This window comes from Leptodactylus fuscus, chromosome 5 (assembly GCF_031893055.1).
Source record: "Leptodactylus fuscus isolate aLepFus1 chromosome 5, aLepFus1.hap2, whole genome shotgun sequence".
NCBI classification, from domain to species: Eukaryota; Metazoa; Chordata; class Amphibia; order Anura; family Leptodactylidae; genus Leptodactylus; species Leptodactylus fuscus.
The window spans coordinates 202900457-202923700 of NC_134269.1; the positions used below are offsets into that span (position 1 = coordinate 202900457).

Genomic DNA, 23244 nt, shown 5'->3' on the forward strand with positions numbered 1-23244 from the left:
AGTGAATAGGATTGCTTTTAAAATCTGATCTCCGATTAATAAAAAAAATCCCATTGACTTGCATTGGGATCGGAATTGGGATCGAGATCGGGTTCAAATGAAAAATGATCGGAAATCGGATTTTAAAATCGATCCTGAAAAGTCAAGATCGGCTCAACCCCAATTACATCATGACTTGTTATAGTCTTGTATACTCTTCCGATACGTTTTTTTCCCACCATTATCTCAGTTGCTGAAAGCTACATAAAGAGAATAATGACTTAATATATTTTTACATTCATGAAGATGTTCTACAGGGTCAATTCAGATGGAAAAGAACTGATTCATGGTGGAGATGTATCACGAAATGCAGAAGCCATTATTACTGTCATTTTCATGCGCGCAAATGGCGAAGTTATCTCCACCTGCAGAAGTCTGTGACAGACCTATGGAAACATACCAGTACAACACCTCTATCTATCTATATGTTATCAGCTCGGTGCTGACACAGAGAACCGCCTGTCTAAAATTAACCCTTTCACAATGAAGTTATATCATTCTCAACTGTGTCTTCCTCCTCTTTGTACCTACTGTGATTTGTATGCCGATGAAATTTTGCAATTATAGGGACATTGAAGTGCTCTATCCGTTCTTATACATCCTTATGCTTTATTAGAAACATCCTAGTACTTTGTTGTCATGCTCGATGTAATAGGCTGAGTCTAGGTCAGGGGTCCTCAAACTGCGGCCCGAGGGCCACATGCGGTCCGCCAAGCACTTCTGTCTGGCCCCGCCGACAACGCCTGCAGGCGTGCATTTATAATGAAGCTCCTGGGGAGCTCGGGCCAGGCCATGGAGCGAACTTCACTTTACCTATTGGAGGGCACCGCTCCCGATGTCTGTGCGACCTGCTCTGCCTCCAGCCCACTTTTAAAAAGTTTGAGGACCCCTGGTCTAGGTGCTTGGCCAGAAAAATGGCATGTTGGGTAGATACCATGGACATCTGGCAATGGTGCTGGTGGAAACTCAGTATCTTAGACGCCCATCTCAGGCCATATATTCAATTCTGCATTCAGGTTAATAACTGTCTGCAACCAAATACCTTTAGCAGTGTCTTGAGTGATTTCTGGGTTTCTCTGTGAGCTCCTGGCATCTTCTGCATTTGTTTACATGGACATCTGTTCTGTGTTTTCCTACAACTACCATGATGCCTTGGGCTTCACACAGATCTGACTCAAACCATGTCCGTCTCTCACTCCCCCCTCTCTTTCTCCCTCCCTCCCTCCCCCTGTTTACCTAGCTAGACCGCCAGCTACTAGCTCTTCCTTACTAACTCAACTACTAACTAACTTGGCTTTATTGCACAGGCGTCAGTGGCGGACAGGTGTCAAGAAGAAGAGGTGCTGGCTGCCCAGAGGAAGTAACATCCTGTGCCCAGAAGGTCCGGACCAGAAGACAGGTAAATACGATGTAGTGGTGGTGGTGGTGGTGGGGGATTAGTTTAGGTGACATTCTATTTTTGGTACATTAAGTAATTTAGGCAGGTGGTGGTGGGGAAGTAGGTAGGTTACATTAGAAATATCACTTTGTCGCAGACAACCCCTTTAAGCCCCACCCCTGTCTACGTCCCCCCTATATTTGTAGGCCTGTGGATTAAGTCGGTGCACAGGAGAGTAACATATATCATGTTAATATATCATCTGTACTCTCAGCTTGCATTTCTGTGCTTAGTGTTCCTTTACCTTAGAACTGGTAGGTGACAAAGAAGGGTATAAAATATAAGAGAGTATGCAACAATTTCTAAGCGTACGGCCTCTCATACATACTACTATATCAAAGTATATATTCTAGGTTTCATCGCTCCAGTGCCACATATGTATACATGTGATTGAAGCCACTGGAAAAAAGGGGCACATAATACACACTGAGGTCACCATGTCCTGGAAAACACACCGCTCTGGTGTATAATGTGTGAAAATAGTCAAATAGTGTCAAATAGTGCAAATGCTTACAAAGGTAACACCTGAGGACAAAGACGCGGTATATGGATGGACTGTTACATCATAGGGGAATTCTAGTAGGGTATATTTATACTCTTAATTATTTTGCATATCACTTTGTTTCTCTTCGCGGTTACTTCTCTCTCTAGCGATGTATTCAGTTACATATTTCAGTTTCCGAAACGTCTTGTGGCAAATCTACCTACCTGTATCTATCTACCACCATACTGTTATCTTTTAAGACACCATTTGCTAGGTGGCAGAACATGAATGGTTGGTTCACCAGTAACGGCATCTCAAGTTAAAATCGAGTATTTATTACTTTGCCGATCAGCTATCTTACATGATATGGATCAACAACCTTCAACTAATATGATGTAGGTGGTAAAGACACCTATGATTGTCCATGTTGTCTTTGGACAACACGGACCATTGTCCAGTCTTGTATGAACAACTGGTGTCTACTTTTGTACGACCATTGCATATTGATGTAAATATTGTAACTATAAAGGTTCCGGGAAGGTTTAGAAAGGAATGTTCCTATAGTCAGTTCTGCAGAATATAATGTGGGCAGACAATAGACATTAATACTAACCTCATGGAGCATACTATATTGTCAGAGTCCTACTAAGTCAATATACATTCACCCATGGGAAATATTATATATAGTAAATAATAACATATAAAGGCGAGTTAAATGCATTAAAGCAACAATTCTGAACAGTTCCCAATTATCTTGACAAATGAGACTGTAAGTAGTGAGGAGTGTCCAGACCTTCTGACCCCAGGAAGAGATAAGGAGCTTTTACCCATCTAAAGAATATACTAGGAATCTATAGTAAGCAGAGACCACCAACCCGGGACATTCAGGGATCGCACAATGACCATTAGACTGTAAGAATATGTTCACATAAAGTGGTCAGCAAAAAAAAAAAAAATCCAAAAAACTGTCTAAGGGTGCATTCACACTTCGGATACACTGACTGATTCTGAATGTTAAAACACGTTCAGAATCAGCGCGTATAAAGCAGATCCCATTCATTTCAATGGGAGCCGGCATATGAGCGCTCCCCATTGAAATGAATGGGCTGCTTTTTTCTCTACGAGCGCTCCCACTGAAGTGAATGGGAAGTGTTTAGAAGCGCTCGCGTGTATGGCTCGGAATGAGCCGAGCGCTTACGCCGTGTGAAGGGGCCCATAGAGAAAAAAGCAGCCCATTCATTTCAATGGGGAGCGCTCGTCTGCCGGCTCCCATTGAAATGAATGGGATCTGCTTTATATGCGCTGATTCTGAATGTGTTTTAATGTTCAGAATCAGTCAGCGTATCCAAAGTGTGAAGGGGCCCTTAGGCTCCGCAGCAAAAAAATGCTGCGGGAAAAACTGCGGCAACAACGCAGGTTTATATTTCCATATGCCCTGATGCGGAGTGCTGCTGCAGTTTTTTGCATTCAATGGATGGTTACCAATTATTCACCAGTGATACACAATAACATCCCATCCAAGCCAGTTTTTTACTTTGTGCAGGTCCTCTGGCAACCGACTGTAAAGAATTTCACACTGGACCCATTTCAGTAGCCGGAGAACCACAAGCACAAGGCGGTATCAGATAAAATGAAAATGTATATGGGCCTATTAACATATAGGTTTTCATTGTTTTAAATGTTATCTGTGATCCTATAGGGAGTCATATTTGCAGATATAAGGATAGATAGGGTTAAACATATAGTATCTGCCCTTATATCATTTCCTGATATCTTATCATAGCTACCGGGTCTCCGCTGTATTCTACAGCGGAGACCCGACACTAATGCCCACGATCAAAGTTTATCCTGATCGCAGGCCAAAACCCACCCCCGCAGTCCCCAGCGGCCCTGTAACATTTCATTACAGGTCAGCTCCCGCACAGCGAGATCACGGGAGCCGACCTGTTCCTAAGACAGCCGGGAGTCTAATGATGGCTCGCAGGCTTTGTCATTGCATTATAGATTTTTAGGCTGGTCTATGTAGTGAATTTCCCATACAGTTGTACTGCAGGTTCAAGTCACCTAGGGGGGGCTAATCAAATAAAAAAAAATGTTTTAGATTTTTTAAGGGGTTAAAATGTAAATAAAACTATATAAGTTTGGTATCTTTGGAATTGTACCGTAACATAGGTGAACTAGTCATACGTACCGTGATTCTTTTGTGGCTGCGTCCTCTCTTACATTAGTCCATAATGATCCGCCATGCCATGACACATCTATGGTGCTGTTCACATGACTCCATCTCTCCACTATCAGTTATTGTCTGTCGTTGCAATTAATGTCATTTCTGATGGACGGGGAAAATACCGCTTTCATCTGTCATCTCATCCATTTATTTTCCCTTTGAAGTGGATGGGATGAAAGATATGATGGATGGAAATAACATGTATCAGTTACGAGATCTAGTTCTTATAGTCATCATCCCATTGACGACAATGATAAAACTAATGGACGGGATGATGACATCTTTTAGACAACAGATGAAGAAAGTAAGCCATGTGATTTTTTTTTTAAACATTACATGTAGTGTGAACACAGCCTTGAGTCTTTAGTTACACTGGTGATATAATACCGTATTTGTAATTACTCTATCAATAGCAAACCGTATAGGTTGTCTTCATATGGACACCCAATCTTTGCCCAATCTGTGTGACAGATACAAATTATTTAATACATTGAGTGTGTTTTCTTTAGGTTGAGTTATTAAACCCTTCCCGACATCCGCTGTACTAGTACGAATGCCGGGTGTTTAAACATGGCAGCCGCTGAAGAGCCGGGCAGCCTCTGTAGCTGTTTTATACAGCAGACATCTGGTGCTAATGCCCGCGATCAGATCGCGGACATTAGCCCCTCTAGCGTCTCGGTCAACTTTGACCATTTTGCCGGCAGTGTGTGGGTGCCGCCACTTTTTCCAGGGATCGCTTCCCATTGCTATGACAGCTGGGAGCCTTGTGAAGGCTCTCTGGCCTGTTATTCAATACATTCTATTGCAGGCTACACATAACTGTTGTATTTTTGCAGTGCATTAGCATTGTATTGCATTAGTGATCAGACCCACTGGGGTTCAAGACCCCTAGGGGGTCTAATAAATGCAAAAAAAAAAAAAAATAAAAAAAAATTATTAAAATTCACCCCCCTTTCCCTAGTACACATATAAAAGTACTTAAATACCGGGAAACACATACACATTAAGTATCCCTGTATCCAAAAACGCCCGCTCTACAAATCTATAAAAATTATTTCCCCTACTAGAAACACCGTAGTAGGAAAGAAGTCAAAAGTGCCAAAACGACATTTTTTTTTTCATTGTTTTGTCTCTGATAAAAATTTGAATAAAAAGTGATCAAAGCAATAACAATTTCCCAAAATGGTAGAGCTAAAAAGTACACCCGGTCCCGCAAAAAAACCAACAAAAAAAAAACACCCTATACATCCCTGTACACAAAAGTATAAAAAAGTTACAGGTGTCAGAAGATGGCGACTTTTAGAAAAAAAAAATTGGCACAGTTTTGAATTTTTGTTAAAATCTAAATAAAACTGTATAAATTTGGTATCCCTGGAATCGTACTGAAACATAGAATACAGGTGACATGTCATTTTGGCTGTACAGTGAATGCCATAAAAACAAAGCTTGTAAGAAAGTCGCACAAATGCGCTTTTTCTTCAAATCCACCCCATTCTTATTTTTTTTTTCCAGCTTTCTAGTACATTGTACAGAATAATTAATGGTGGCATCATGAAGAAAAATTTGTCCCGCAAACATTAAGACCTCATATGGCTCTGAGAATGGAAAAATAAAAAAGTTATGGCGTTTGGAAGGAGGGGAGTCAAAAACAAAAATCAAAAAATGCCTGCAATGCGAAAGGGTTAAAAAATATGTAGTAGCGGCAATAAATTGTACTGAACTATAGTGAACTGCTGAAGCTTCACCGCTGTAGCTTTCCCTGCCAAGATTTGTTTGCTGAGCTGCTCTTATGCCCATGTGACCACTGAAGCCAGAGACTGGCATAAGACTGCTGAGATAAGTAATTGGTTACAGTGGTCAAGTGGTATATACGGCATGTCACCGCAGCAGTCATATACGGTAGATACAGCAATACAGTCAGCAATGCAAAAGTATATTTGTAATATACTTTATTAACCTATCTAACTTCCTTTTAGTATAAAACAGGTGGTAAAGTTCCCATTAGCAGTGCTCTAACTAAGCACTGCCAGGGAGACTCTGCCCATACAGGATGAGTTCACACAGAGTTTTTTGGTCCAGATTTTGACGCGGAATCTGCCTCCATAAAAACACCTCCCAATTGACTTATATAGGATCCGCCAGCTTTTTTGCAAACTAGTGTTTTTTTTTTCCGTTAGCAGAAAAGCAGAAGCGAGCTGACTAGAGATGAGCGAGTACTGTTCGGATCAACCGATCCGAACAGCACGCTCGCATAGAAATGAATGGATGTAGCCGGCACGCGGGGGGTTAAGCGGCCGGCCGCCGGTCAAAGCGGAAGTACCAGGTGCATCCATTCATTTCTATGGAGCGTGCTGTTCGGATCGGCCGATCCGAACAGTACTCACTCATTTCTAGAGCTGACCTTTCCTAAGGCGGATTCCGCCTGAAAAAAACAATGGGAGCCAATGGGAGGCGGAAAAACTGTGGTTTTTGATGAAGTTTTTGCAAACAGCTCCGAGCCGTGCTACATATGATCAGGACAGGATTCTACCTAGTGGAAGAGTTTCATTGACTGCAAGCAGAGATCTAGAGAAATGAAATCTTGATACATAGTATATGGAAAATCTTATTTTAATACGGAATGATACGAGGTTTTGTCTGGTTGCAAATTAGTGCAATGGTGGTGGTCTTGTAACCAGACAAACTTGTTAATATACAACCAAAAAAACTTCTACTATAATATGACATTATTTATGATACTTTTTGCATTAAATTCATGGCAGATCGGGCTCAATCGCTGAATATTTAACCGTTTACAACCCGTCACAAAGATAACACAATGTTATGACATGTATCTATTTGTTAGAGTCCTCGCCACGTTGTTGTAAGTCCGATGGCGGCGCCGTCTATCTATGGCAATGCTCAGCACCTAATACCATGTCTCTGCCTCGTCACTGTCACGTTCCGCTCACACGGTCCTTTTGGGAGTGCGTCTGAGGAGTTTTCGGAAAGCTTTCCTGAAGTCTCGGTTAAATGCAGTGTATATGATGGGATTGAGGCTGCTGTTACAGTAACCAATCCAGAAGAAAAAGTTAAAGAGGGCGTCAGAAATGCCGCATCTCCCTCGACACACAGACTCCAAACTGTAGGTAAAGAAAAAGGGGAACCAGCAGATGACAAAGCCACCGATGACCACGGCCAGGACAAATGTTAACCTCTTCTCCCTCAACTGCTGCAGACGGGACTGAGAGATTGAGATAGATCTGTCTCTTCTTTGTTGTCCTCGGTTCATGGACCATGAAAGCCTTTGAACTTTTGTAGTGTTGTTACCATTGGCTGGGGCGGGATGGGTTGTTTCCGGGAACCTGTGAATTGAAGAGCTGCTGTCCTCAAGGTCCATTTCTTCTCCATCATGGTGGTTGTGGTGATCTAAGCAGTCTTGGTGGTAACACATACCTGGTGGGACATTACTACAGCCAGAAAGACCATTCTTGAGGTTGGATACTGTAGAAGCCCTATGTTTGGCCACTCTATAGATCCGGCAGTATAGGAATATCATAATGAAGCATGGAAGGAAGAAGGATACAGTACATGAAAATAAGACGTACCAGGTGTCATCATTGAGGTCGCACCTCCATTCTTTATGGGTATTGGTTTTCAGCAGTGGTGGGAAAGAGATGACTGCCGATACTACCCAGATGATGGCGATCATACTCTTAATCCTTTTCGGTGTGCGCTTTAAGTTGTACTTTACAGCTTTGGTGACAGACCAGTACCTATCAATGCTGATGGCACATAGGTGGACAATGGATGAGGTGCAGAAAAGTATATCTAACGCCAGGTACATGCTGCACCACACGTTTCCAAAGTGCCAATAGCCCATGACCTCCTTTGCCAAGGAGAACGGAATAATCAAAGCCCCCACAAGAATGTCGGCCGATGCCAAGGAGACCAGGAACAAGTTCTGCGGTGCCCTGAGAGCCCGACTGGTGAATATAGAAAAAACCACCAGAATGTTCCCAATAACGGTGGATAAAATGATAGACCCCACCGCCATGATGATCAGGGCGCTCTCCCATGCTGCATAGGGCCAGCTCTTAAATTCCTGCTGGCTGTTGTTTCCAGAAACATTGTAGATCCCAGCAGCTAAAGTTGTAAACTCCATCTCCGTCACATGTTAGTGGCAAGTCAATACACCTGGTGGGTCATAGGAGCTATAAGAGCACCAGCACATTGTAGCCAGGGGATCAGGATTGCATTGTGTCTACTCACAGATGGATCCCATGCACCCGCTACAGGTCATGCTGACCAGCTCATGTTCTTTGCCTTTACGTCTTGAGTGTAGCTTGCTCTTGTTGCTTTTTCTTACTTGGCAGCAGACTGGGTGCATTTCCCTTCGTGCTTCAGTGTATAGTCAGAAGGAGGGAGTAGCTGCTTGAAGTTTCACAGTCCATAGGTCTTTCAGCATGGAGCGGAGATGATAGCCCTGGCACTAGAATTTGCCAGTCCCAGCAGAAGCCTCTTGTCCAGGACTGCACCAGGTGAGCTTAGACGCTAGCTTATAGTGAGCAGCATTCCTCCTGACAGCTGAGCAGCCTGCACCGCCCATACAAGTGGTGGGAGGGAATGCTAGCACTCAGCCCAGTGTCAGCTCCTAGTATTGAGGGGCTCATTGATAGATTGGATCATGCTGAACACTGTTCTGACTGTCACGTACACTCATTCTCACATAAGCCTCCCTGTCACACAGATGTCAAGTTCATTTTCCCTTGCATTTCTATTAATATGTACTTCCTCTGTGCAAACCCCTATAGAGGTGAATGCCCTGCGGACATATCTGTGGAAATATGTATATCTCTGGGATACATTTCTGCTGAGAATCGTCCCTCACTTCCTTTGCTATAATGCATTTTGGTCTGTTGTATGGGATGACAGCATTAATGGACGGTCGCTTTTCAAGTGCAAACTTGCCAGGAAGTGTCAGGGACTGGATCTAAACAGATAAACTAGTAATATACAGATCAACACATGCACAGCCGCTTTACTTAGTCTTATCTACTGTATACATACATGTACATACAATGTAGATACAAATACATACAGTACACTGAATGGCTACTTTACTTGAGACCCCCATGTAGTTGTGCATTGGAGCTCCTTTAGTTTACAGAACCACAGCAATAGTTATGGTATATACAAAACCTAATCTATATAGGCATCACCAGGGCATCGCTCTACCTTTAGAGGAAGGGTTCATTGATTCACATTGCCCATATTATATTTTCAGGGCATCTCTGTGCTCCCTTAAAGCTCCCATACACACTATAATGCTCCCTTAGTTTCTGCACACAATACGGTGATCCCTTAGAACTCCCCACACAGTATAATGCTCCCTTAGTGCCCACACAATATAGTGTTCCCTTACAACTCACACACACGGTATATTGCTCCCTTAGTGCCCCACACAATATAGTGTTCCCTTACAACTCACACACACGGTATATTGCTCCCTTAGTGCCCCACACAATATAGTGTTCCCTTAGAACTCCCACACACAGTATATTGCTCCCTTAGTGCCCCACACAATATAGTGCTCCCTTAGAACTCCCCCACACAGTATAATGCTCCCTTATTTCCCCCACACATTATAGTGCTCCCTTAGAAATCCCCCACACAGTATAATGCTCCCTTAGTGCCCACACAATATAGTGCTCCCTTAGAAATCCCCCACACAATATAGTGCTCCCTTAGAACTCACACACACAGTATATTGCTTCCTTAGTTCCCCTATACAATATAGTGCTCCCTTAGAACTCCCCCACACAATATAGTGCTCCCTTATAACTCCCCCACACAGTATATTGCTCCCTTAGTGCCCCCACACAGTATAATGCTCCCTTAGTTCCCCTATACAATATAGTGCTCCCTTATAACTCCCCCACACAGTATATTGCTCCCTTAGTGCCCCCACACAGTATAGTACTCCCTTAGTGCCCCCCACACAATATAATGCTCTCTTAGTGCCCCCACACAGTATAATGCTCCTTTAGTTCCCCTATACAATATAGTGCTCCCTTAGTGCCCCCACACAGTATAGTGCTCCCTTAGTGCCCCCACACAATATAATGCTCTCTTAGTGCCCCCACACAGTATAATGCTCCTTTAGTTCCCCTATACAATATAGTCCTCCCTTAGTGCCCCCACACAATATAGTGCTCCCTTAGAAATCCCCCACACAGTATAATGCTCCCTTAGTGCCCACACAAAATAGTGCTCCCTTAGTTCCCCTATACAATATAGTGCTCCCTTAGAACTCCCACACAGTATAATGCCCCATTAGTGTTCCTAAGTAAAGTGTAATGCCACCTTAGTAATAGTATTGAGCAAAATTGTTGTTCATCACAATGATTTTTTAACACCCTCCTCTGACCACTTTCATTGACCTTTTTGCTGGATATTTATTGGCGATCACAGCATTCTTGGTACACTCGCTACATTATAGCACACTAAAACCTCACATGGTAGGCAGTTTTTGAAATACTGTCCTCGCTTGTCTAGCCACAGAAGACTTGCCTGCTTGATTTTACGAGCACTCGGACATGTCTAATGTCTATACAAGGGAGCTCCAATTGTGCCTGTAATGAAGTGATCATACCGTACACTCACACCAGACGGATCAAAGACGCTTATACGGACACATACGTGTGCAGTAGTTATATACTTGTGCACCCAAATTTCACTTTATAGACTGGGGTTGAGCCGATCTTGAGATTTCAGGACCGATTTTAAAATCCAATTTCCGACTTAATTTTCAGCCGATCGTGAAATTTATTTGATCGCCAATCGGGATCCGATCTGTATTATATATACAGTAGGGTTGAGCCAATCTTGAGATTTCAAAATTCGATTTTTCCATCCTATCGTGAAATTTGCTCGATCGCCGAGGGCAGCGTTTACGTTGTGTTTACGCAACGTATTTTTACTATGAGCATATACGCGGCGTTTACGGCAGACAGTAGGCCCTATTCTCGCTGATATCTTCTGGTCTTACAGCAGTTCATCAATATGGATTTCAATAAGTATAAAGCAGTGTCTTGTGACAGTCGTATCTAGCGCCAACCCCTGTGTTTTGCCTGTTTGGTAAGCGGTGCAGACAAGTGTGAGCTCTTCAGCCTAATACTGAACCCATTTCCAAGTCTGCAACGAGTAATAAATAACGTTTGCTGTAGTAGGTCTGATAAGCTTACTGCATGTCATTTTATCTGTCAGTATCGTGCATGTGTTTTTATAGATAGTACACTGTATGCGTGAGAATGAAGACAATCTGTAAACACTGCACTATACACTTCAAAGAGGTTCCCCTTTATGAGAATATAATATAGGGTACATTAAAGGGGTTTTCTGGGACTTATTTATTCATGGTCTGTGCCTAGGATAAGCCATCAATTCAAGATCAGCAGGGGTTCAACACCGGGGCCCCCACTGATCAGCTATTTGGGTGAGCACTGCAGCCTCTTACAAGGCACAGTGCCGTACATTTGTGCTCAAGTGTGGTTGGTTTCACGGCTCAGCCCCTTCACTTGTATAGGACTGAGCTGAATGTGAAGTTACTCGATCTATGAAGCATAAAACCTCTGCTCCATGGGGGTCCCAGACTTCTTCAATTGGTTACCTATTCAAAAGGGGTGAAGAGTTAACCTCCACGAACAATAACCCTAGCTGGAGATCTGTAGAGTCCCTGCCCCGGACAATTTGCTCCCATTTTGCTCTCTTGGATTTTCTTTGACTCTTCTTGATGTCCATGCTGTTGTACTGCGCTGTATTCTTTTATAGGTATGGCAGGAGGATGCAGAACAGAAGTTGTGCAAGTAGTTGTGGCTTGTTGTTGGGTGTAGCCAAGCTGAGGGTGTTCGGTACAATGTGCAGTCGTCACACTTTTCGTGTATGGCGTCCGATCAGGTTAGTTGGCTCAGTATGTTCCTGGGAAGTTGTCATCGCAGCACAAGAGGCTGAAGTTTATTCTGTGAATGCACCTGAGACAATTGCTTGGGAGACTGGCTCATATATACGCGTTTCTGTGTGTTTCCTGCTACTTATTCTGTTTGTTAGGCCTGGTTCACATCTGCATTCACTTGGGGACCCCCCAAACGGAATACTGAACGCATTGGCAAGCGGTGAGGTTATGAAAGCACACGGACCCCCATAGACTATATTGGGGTCCGTGTGTTTTCTGCGTGGTGTCCACACAGAACATCCGGACAGAGAAGCCCTTCATGAACAATTTTTTTCTCTGCATGACTCGTGCAGACACTGCACGTAAAAATGACGGACCCCATTATAGTTTATGGGGTCCGTGTGCTTTCATAAGCTCACCGTTTGTCAATGCGTTCTGTATTCCATTCGGGGGGTCCCTATGTAGACTCCTCGAATACTGTGGCAATATAAGCCATCTGTTCCTTCTGCCTCATACACATGTGGCTTGGCCAAGAGTGCATGTGTCCTGAATGAGTACAAAGGTAAAGGAGTGACCAACACAAAGAGGAAACCATTAGGCGAACACAATAGGAAAGCTGCAAAACATGAAATACATATAACACAATCACGTAAGACAAAAAGACAATCTAAGTAGACTCACTCTGGGATGCTGCATTTGTATGTCATAAACATTGTGTACTCGATAAAGTGATGTTTACCCCGAAACGCGTTGTGTGTTTGGATTTCAATATGGCGATGATCGAAGTGGATCAGAGCTATATTTTTTGCTCTGGGTTCACTATTTGGCTACAACTTGTTGCTTTTTGACGTCCCGCTAGGCCTGCCATTGGTTAATGGTTGACCGCCGCTCCGTCGTTCCATTTCCAATATCCCAGTAAAGGTTTCATAAGTTGTTAGAACCAAGTCACGACAAACAAAGCTGAGACGACACCTATTTATTGGTTTGCTTTTAGCTTTTCATTACGATTTTACACGACGTCGCACCTGCCGCTGTTTTTTTTCCTACTTTACTGTGGGTAACAAAGTCGGTCACGGACTAGTCAGAAGGAATATAGGGCCATGTGAAGAATGAACTTATTAAAATCAGATAGTGAAACTTGTCCTAGTTCTGTGACCTGTTCTTGTATTGTTGTTGTAGATGATTTCAGTTCTATTTCCTGAACACGATCATGGGGTCGGCCATCTTGCCTGGGCTTCTCCGCTGCTCTGTTAACAGCATTTAGTGACTTGCTTTACAGCGGATGACCACAAACAGCAATAGTCGAGCCAGATCATTGAGGTGTATGAGGGGAATAGATATCCTCTGCATGTAATGGCGGCTCTCTACATGGAAACTGTATGAGACATCTGTATATCCAGCAAGAGCTCTTCCTCCATTGATGTTTGCATAGTCGGATACAGCAGGTATATCCTTCTAATTCATTTTACACAAACTAGATGCAATAGATTTGGCTACATGGAAATTACAAGAATTTATTCTATTCTTTATTTTTCTGAATTCAGTTTCTGTTCATTTTCTGGAACATTCGCTGGAAAGAGTAATCTCTAGATGGGTGACTTTGCTAGGGGCTTGTAGTGCTTTGTTTGTGCTTCATAAGTCTTAGACACTGGTGATTTTAGAGTGAATTTCAACCCAAAATAGCTGCAGAAAACACAGTGGCTCAATGGTTAGCACTGCAGCCTTGCAGTGCTGGAGTCCTGGGTTTGAATCCCACCAGGAACAACATCTACGAGGAGTTTGTATGTTCTCCCCGTGTTTGTGTGGATTTCCTCCCATTCTACAAAGACATACTGATAGGTAAAGAAAATGTACATTGCAATCCCTATATGATTCTGCTTTGATTTTGCGTTCCATTGTTTTCAATGGAGGCAGAGATTGTAGCAGGACATTGAAAAAAGTCCTGGTTGAACTTGCTGGGAATTCTGTGACTCAAGACTCCTCGCTGATCGTTCATCGGGGTCTTATCAAAGGCCGAAAGCCACAATAGCATGCCAATACTGGGAGTCGGGGGCTGGAAATGAACAGGGTGCACTACACAAAATTCATATGTTATACTGTTTAGTGTTGTGTATATGCCAATGAATTATTGCAGAACTTCATGCTGATTCATCTGGTCTAGTATCTTCTGGGAGAAGGTGGTGCTATCCATCCATGTGGTGTGATTCCAAGAGTGAGCTCTAAGCAGGGAGTTAATACTGGGGTAGCAGCGGTTACAATCTAGTCAGTGGCGTAACTAGGAATGGCGGGGCCCCGTGGCGAACTTTTGACATGGCCCCCCCCCCCCCCGGCTGACGCCGAAGACCTCAACCGACCCCCTCCTACGCATTCCTGTGTGTTCTATTATGCCCCATAGTGGCCCCTTCACACAGTATTATGTCCCATAGTGGCCCCTGCACACAGTATTATGCCCCATAGTGGCCCTTCACACAGTATTATGCCCCATAGTGGCCCCTGCACACAGTATTATGCCCCATAGTGGCCCCTGCACACAGTATTATGCCCCATAGTGGCCCCTGCACACAGTATTATGCCCCATAGTGGCCCCTGCACACAGTATTATGTCCCATAGTGGCCCCTTCACACAGTATTATACCCCATAGTGGCCCCTGCACACAGTATTATCCCCCATAGTGGCCCCTGCACACAGTATTATCCCCCATAGTGGCCCCTGCACACAGTATTATCCCCCATAGTGGCCCCTGCACACAGTATTATACCCCAAAGTGGCCCCTGTACACAGTATTATCCCCCATAGTGGCCCCTGCACACAGTATTATCCCCCATAGTGGCCCCTGCACACAGTATTATCCCCCATAGTGTCCCCTGCACACAGTATTGTGCCCCATAGTGTCCCCTGCACACAGTATTATCCCCCATAGTGTCCCCAGTACACAGTATTATCCCCCATAGTGTCCCCAGTACACAGTATTATCCCCCATAGTGTCCCCTGCACACAGTATTATGTCCCATAGTGGCCCCTGCACACAGTATTATCCCCCATAGTGTCCCCTGCACACAGTATTATGCCCCATAGTGGCCCCTGCACACAGTATTATCCCCCATAGTGTCCCCAGTACACAGTATTATCCCCCATAGTGTCCCCAGTACACAGTATTATCCCCCATAGTGTCCCCTGCACACAGTATTATCCCTTCCACACAAAAAAGGCAATTCCTATGGGGGAGATGGTTAGGGTGAAACGTTCATGTTCAAGTGACAGCAAGTTTCAGGAGGAAGCAAGCAATACAATAAATAGACTCAAGAAAAGAGGATATCCAATGTGGTCCCTAAGTAGAGCCAAGAATAACATCAACAATAAGGATAGAACATCTTTGCTACAAGATAGCAGACAAAATAATAGGGAGAAATTTGAAGGCACATATTTTTGCACTAATTATAATAACAACTTCAAACAGATAACAAGTATAGTGCGCAAATATTTGCCTATACTCCAACAAGATGAAATACTTACAGAAGTCCTACATAAAGGATGCAGATTTATATCTAGAAAAGGTAAATCTTTGTCGGATATTCTTTCACCCAGTAATCTTCCAAAATTATCAACTAATACCAGGGAAACATGGCTGGATTATAAAGGTTTCCATAAATGTGGAGGAGTGAGGTGCCAGACATGTAAATATGCAAGAAAAATCAATGTTTTCTTTAACAAAAATTCCCATAAAAAATATGTAATACCAAGTTTTTTGAACTGCAAATCGGACCATGTGGTATATATAATCTGGTGTAGCACATGTGACAAATATTATGTAGGATGCACAACTAGAAAGATTAAGATCAGAATAGCCGAGCATATATCTGACATCTCTAAAGCTACTTTGACTAATGTATCAGGTGCATCTAAACATTTCTCCCAAGAACATCAGGGATCCTTGCAAACATTTCAATTCTGGGCAATAGAGCAAGTGGAGAAACCTCCCAGAGGAGGTGACTGGCAGAGAAAGTTAAGAAAGAGAGAATTTTATTGGATTCTAGAATTAGGTACAAGATTCCCGATGGGTTTAAATTACAGAACGGATTTGTCATATTTTTATTGACTTTGGTCTCGGCTCTATTAAAAAGCATACAAGGGTAAACTAAGTACGAAGTATCTATAATAAAAATATCAAGTAGCACGGAGTGGAGCTAGATATAGTCCGCAATAGGGCAAATATTTGTTTCTATATTCGGATATTCATTTGGTTAATGAGTAACATCATTTAGTAATATACAGATTGACATGAACACTAATTTTCTCCGTACAAAATCATCTCAGTAAAACTTCACGATAGCCTTTTAGCTGAGTGAAAGGTAATACTTACCAGTAGGAAACATAGGTTTAGCCATTTCGGTCCAGTAGAAATATTCCTTCTATCCATAGTACGTACAAAATGATATTACTTGATATAAGTTCTCATATGTGATATCACATGACATGAGTAGTTACTGTGGTAACAAGAATCATGTGACCGGACAACATGTGATTCACGCAGTACGTACTAATGCATTAGGAGTGAAGGAATGGAGAATGTGAGTAGAAAATATGCGTACTAACTCCGTAACAGGTAGGGTATAAGGTTAAAGACCAGATAATTCGTACACTAGTAGATTACGGGAAAAATAAAACTCCGAGAATAGAATTTAGTGAGCATAATTAAATTGAGGGATACATAATGGAAATAACTGTTTAGGACAAATAAATGAGACTGGTATATGAGATCAATAGAACATGTTTTTAATTTCAACACATTTTTGGTATTTTATAATTTATATCTGTGTATGGTTTATATTTGTATGTCTTGTGTGTGGGTTAAATGTATGTACATGCATTCATGTTTAGATATGGACTGAGTGTGGGTTTGGGCCAGAATACGCCTGTGTCCAATTACAGCTAATTAACACTCAGTTAGGGAAGGTATAAATCATCTCCTTCTCACACTCAGTCTCCACTTCGCCATGAGGAAGGGGCTTGGACCCTGAAACGCGTAGGCGGTTAAGCATCGTGTGTCTATTGTCCTATGTAATCCGAACACGTTTTTTCATGTAAGTGCTGTGTCATTTTTTCATAATTATTGTCACTGGTTTACTGTCAAAGCAAAGGAATTACTCCCTTTTTTTAAATGGACTAATAAAACATAATGTTTTAATCTAATGCAAAACTGGTTGCTGGATTACTTTTGGATTTTTTCTTGAAATTTGTATTGGTACCTGCACCGGCAGGATTCCATGGTTATCCGTGCACTGGTAGTAGCACAGAAAAGAATATTTTGTCGCACCAAGACCACGAGAAAAACCACAGGGCTGTGAACGTTCTTTTTTATACACAGTATTATCCCCCATAGTGGCCCCTGCACACAGTATTATCCCCCATAGTGTCCCCAGTACACAGTATTATCCCCCATAGTGGCCCCTGCACACAGTATTATCCCCCATAGTGGCCCCTGCACACAGTATTATCCCCCATAGTGGCTCCTGCACACAGTGTTATCCCTCATAGTGTCTCCTGCACACAGTATTATCCCCCATAGTGACCCCTGCACACAGTATTATCCCCCATAGTGGCCCCTGCACACAGTATTATGTCCCTTAGTGGCCCCTGCACACAGTATTATGTCCCTTAGTGGCCCCTGCACACAGTATTACACCCCATAGTTGCCCCTGCACACAGTATTATCCCCCATAGTGACCCCTGCACACAGTATTATGCCCCATAGTGGCCCCTGCACACAGTATTATCCCCCATAGTGGCCCCTGCACACAGTATTATGTCCCTTAGTGGCCCCTGCACACAGTATTATGTCCCTTAGTGGCCCCTGCACACAGTATTATGTCCCTTAGTGGCCCCTGCACACAGTATTATGTCCCTTAGTGGCCCCTGCACACAGTATTACACCCCATAGTTGCCCCTGCACACAGTATTATCCCCCATAGTGACCCCTGCACACAGTATTATGCCCCATAGTGGCCCCTGCACACAGTATTATCCCCCATAGTGGCCCCTGCACACAGTATTATCCCCCATAGTGGCCCCTGCACACAGTATTATGTCCCTTAGTGGTCCCTGCACACAGTATTATGTCCCTTAGTGGCCCCTGCACACAGTATTATCCCCCATAGTGGCCCCTGCACACAGTATTACACCCCATAGTTGCCCCTGCACACAGTATTATCCCCCATAGTGACCCCTGCACACAGTATTATGTCCCATAGTGGCCCCTGCACACAGTATTATACCCCATAGTGGCCCCTGCACACAGTATTATGTCCCATAGTGGCCCCTGCACACAGTATTATGCCCCATAGTGGCCCCTGCACACAGTATTATGTCCTACTGTGGACACCCATAAACAATTATTATACTCTGGGGTCTTTTCAGACCCCAGAGTATAATAATCGGAGACCTGGGGGAATAAAAACATAAAAAGCTACTGCTACTTACCTGTCCCCCGGCTCCTATGCTGTCTTCTCCGCTGCTGTCCTTCTTCAATGACGTCGGACGTCACATGACGTCAGAGACGTCAGAAAGGATGTCAGGAAGGAGGCCTGGCAGGACCGTGGAGAGGTAAGTAACAGTGTTTTTTATGTTTCTTACCTCTCCCGGTCCACCAGTCATTATAATGATAATAATGATAATGATTATAATGATAGCAGCAGTAGCGGCTGTCACCGGGCCCCTAATGTCCCGGGCCCTGTTGCTGCTGCTATGGCGGTAGTTATGCCACTGAATCTAGTCTATAGTGCCAGTATAGGGTGTTACAATTTCAGCACTAGGTTAGATTAGTTTACAAATATCTACTTTTCTATCCTAGTCCTGAATAGTGCAGTATGTCACTGTACACACAATGATTCTTCTGTACTGGAGGTAGTAATATATATATATATATATAATTTCCATCACCGCTACATCTGCCAATTGCCTAAGGCTTCCATAGATAAATGAGGGATATAATACCTCTGTAAGTGCTCTGTGCTGGTGCTAGTGTTTGCTTAAGTTGCATGTTACATTCAGTCTATGCCTCGGTTGGGTTAATCTTTATGGAATATTATTTTGTACTATATTCTGAAAAGTTTGGTCTGTGCAAATACAAGCAATGACATAAAGTCACATGTGTATATACAGAGACGTTCCGAATATGGATTTCCCTTTTATTTTTCCTAGAATGTCCTTTAGAAAATGTTACAAACATGCAATTACTTATTGGTTCCTTCTAGAAAGCACTTAGTGGTCGGTCCTGTATATTTGTACAGTGTATAGCATACTATATCTATATATATATCTATATATACACTGCTCAATAAAGGGAACACTCCAACAACACCTCCTAGATCTGAATGATTGAAATATTCTCATTGAATACTTTGTTCTGTACAAAGTTGAATGTGATGACAATAAAATCACCCAAACACCATCAATGGAAATCAAATTTATTAGCCGATGGACGCCTGGATTTGGAGTTACCCCCAAAATTAAAGTGAAAAACAAACTACAGGATGATCCAACTTTGATGTAATGTCCTTAAAACATGTCAAAATGAGGCTGAGTAGTGTATGTGGCCTCTATGTGCCTGTATGACCTCCCTACAACGCCTGCGCATCTTATTTTGCCCAAAATTTTGCAAGGGCCCTCTAGTAAGACGGGTGTATAAAATGCCATCTTAATAAATTTGCCCCATTGTATTCGAGTATAGACCGAATTCCTAAACAGCCAAATTGGCAATTGTAGACATTACTTCATCAGTATTTGGAGTGACTCATGCGATATAATTGGTATACTGTATAAGCATTGGATACTTTTTTCACTGGCATATAATAATGATTTAGCATGCACCTCCTGTCTTTATAGCATGGCTGAAGTTTTAGCTTTTCCGAGGGCAGCAGCGAGCGGCGGTATCATCAATTATTAGGAGCTTGCTCGGAGCCGTGGCTAATGAGATGGCTGCTCATCTACCTGGAAAGTACAGCCCTGCCATTGCTAATTGACTGCTAAAAACAGATTTACAGAGCCTTTCCTAGCAACAGTTCTACTAACTCATACATGAAGACCTGACATACCTGCTGCTGGATGTGGGATCATGGCTCGGTGACAGAGAATACAACCCACACGAAATCTTTATGACAAGGAGTGAACTCCGAGCTCCATCTCAGGAGTACTGTACATGTGTGCAGAAGATTTATTATTGTGTATAGAGGCCAAATAGATCCAAATGATGGTACTTTGGTCTAGTAACAGTTACCCAATATGAGTATAAAAGCAGAAGTATGAGACATATACACACTATATACCATCTCCTATACCAGGGGTCCTCAAACTTTTTAAATAGGGGCCAGTTCACTGTCCCTCAGACCATTTGAGGGCTGAAATTTAGATGCTCCTCATAACCCCTCACACAGTACTATATGCTCCTCAGTACGCACCCCACACAGTATTATATGCTCCTCAGTACGCCCCCACACAGTATTATATGCTCCTCAATACGCCCCTCACACAGTATTATATGCTCCTCAGTATACCCCCCATACTGTATTATATGCTCCTCAGTACGCCCCCACACAGTATTATATGCTCCTCAGTATACCCCCCATACTGTATTATATGCTCCTCAGTATGCCCCCACACAGTATTATATGCTCCTCAGTACGCCCCCACACAGTATTATATGCTCCTCAGTACGCCCCCACACAGTATTATATGCTCCTCAGTACGCCCCCACACAGTATTATATGCTCCTCAGTATACCCCCCATACTGTATTATATGCTCCTCAGTACGCCCCCACACAGTATTATATGCTCCTCAGTATACCCCCCATACTGTATTATATGCTCCTCAGTATGCCCCCACACAGTATTATATGCTCCTCAGTACGCCCCCACACAGTATTATATGCTCCTCAGTACTCCCCCACAGTATTATATGTTTCTCAGTACACCCCTCACACAGTATTATATGCTCCTCAGTATACCCCCCATACTGTATTATATGCTCCTCAGTACACACCCCCCACACAGTATTATATGTTCCTCAGTACCCCCCACAGTATTATATGTTTATCAGTATACCCCCCATACTGTATTATATGCTCCTCAGTACGCCCCCCCCACAGTATTATATGCTCCTCAGTACTCCCACACACAGTATTATATGTTTCTCAGTACGCCCCAAACACAGTATTATATGCTCCTCAGTACGCCCCTTACACAGTATTATATGCTCCTCAGTATACCCCCCATACTGTATTATATGCTTCTCAGTACGCCCCCCCCACAGTATTGTATGTTTCTCAGTACGCCCCTTACACAGTATTATATGCTCCTCAGTACGCCCTCCCCACACAGTATTATATGCTCCTCAGTACGCCCCTTACACAGTATTATATGCTCCTCAGTACGCCCCTCACACAGTATTATATGCTCCTCAGTACTCCCACACACAGTATTATATGTTTCTCAGTACGCCCCAAACACAGTATTATATGCTCCTCAGTACGCACCTTACACAGTATTATATGCTCCTCAGTATACCCCCCATACTGTATTATATGCTTCTCAGTACGCCCCCCCACAGTATTGTATGTTTCTCAGTACGCCCCTTACACAGTATTATATGCTCCTCAGTACGCCCTCCCCACACAGTAGTATATGCTCCTCAGTACGCCCCTTACACAGTATTATATGCTTCTCAGTACGCCCCCCCACAGTATTGTATGTTTCTCAGTACGCCCCTTACACAGTATTATATGCTCCTCAGTACACCCGCCACACTGTATTATATGCTACTCAGTACGCCCCCCCACAGTATTATATGTTTCACAGTACGCCCCCACACTGTATTATATGCTACTCAGTACGCCCTTCACACAGTATTATATGCTCCTCAGTATACCCCCCATACTGTATTATATGCTCCTCAGTACGCCCCCCCACAGTATTATATGTTTCACAGTACGCCCCCACACTGTATTATCTGCTCCTCAGTACGCCCCCCCACAGTATTATATGTTTCACAGTACGCCCCTCACACAGTATTATATGCTCCTCAGTATACCCCCCCATACTGTATTATATGCTTCTCAGTACGCCCCCCCCACAGTATTGTATGTTTCTCAGTACGCCCCTTACACAGTATTATATGCTCCTCAGTACACCCACCACACTGTATTATATGCTACTCAGTACGCCCCCCCCACAGTATTATATGTTTCACAGTACGCCCCCACACTGTATTATATGCTACTCAGTACGCCCCTCACACAGTATTATATGCTCCTCAGTATACCCCCCATACTGTATTATATGCTCCTCAGTACGCCCCCCCACAGTATTATATGTTTCACAGTACGCCCCCACACTGTATTATCTGCTCCTCAGTACGCCCCCCCACAGTATTATATGTTTCACAGTACGCCCCTCACACAGTATTATATGCTCCTCAGTATACCCCCCCATACTGTATTATATGCTCCTCAGTACACCCCCCACAGTATTATATGCTCCTCAGTACGCGCCCACCACAGTATTATATGCTCCTCAGCATACCCCCCACACTGTATTATATGCTACTCAGCATACCCCCCTTACTGTATTATATGCTCCTCAGTACACCCTCCCCACACAGTATTATATGCTCTTCAGTATGCACCTCCCCCCCTCCACACACACTTACCCATGCTTACACATGTCCTCCTTTTTCTGACTGCAGGAGCTGATTACTCACGTCATTGCACATGCACCGGGGCAGAGGCCATACTCTTCAGTCAGTGTAGGCTGCAGCTGCACGGACCGCACTGACTGCATTCAGCTATATGTGCATTTGCACATACAAATGAAAGCAGCAATTTCTCACTAACAGGGAATCCTGTACCGGCAATGGCGTGCGTGCCAGCAAACAAGGCTCTGCGTGCTCTTTCTGGCATGCGTGCCATAGGTTCACCATCACGGCCCTAGGAGCTTCATTATGAAAAATGTCCACGGTGGGCTGTATGTGTCCCACAGGCCATAGTTTGAGGACCCCTGTCCTACAACCTTCCTAACTGAATAGTGACTATTGAATTCTTGTAGAAAGATTTGTTCCTCTTGTACAGTGGT

At 43.4% G+C, this 23244-nt stretch overlaps 1 protein-coding gene across 1 annotated transcript; it reads right to left on the reverse strand.

Annotated features, from left to right (window-relative positions):
• Positions 1 to 6820: 6820 nt before the first annotated feature.
• LOC142205077 (alpha-2Db adrenergic receptor-like) lies at positions 6821 to 8683 on the reverse strand. The gene has a single exon (XM_075276430.1). The coding sequence runs from the start codon at positions 8330 to 8332 to the stop codon at positions 7136 to 7138; it is 1197 nt and encodes a 398-aa protein (XP_075132531.1). The 5' UTR covers positions 8333 to 8683; the 3' UTR covers positions 6821 to 7135.
• Positions 8684 to 23244: the final 14561 nt, after the last annotated feature.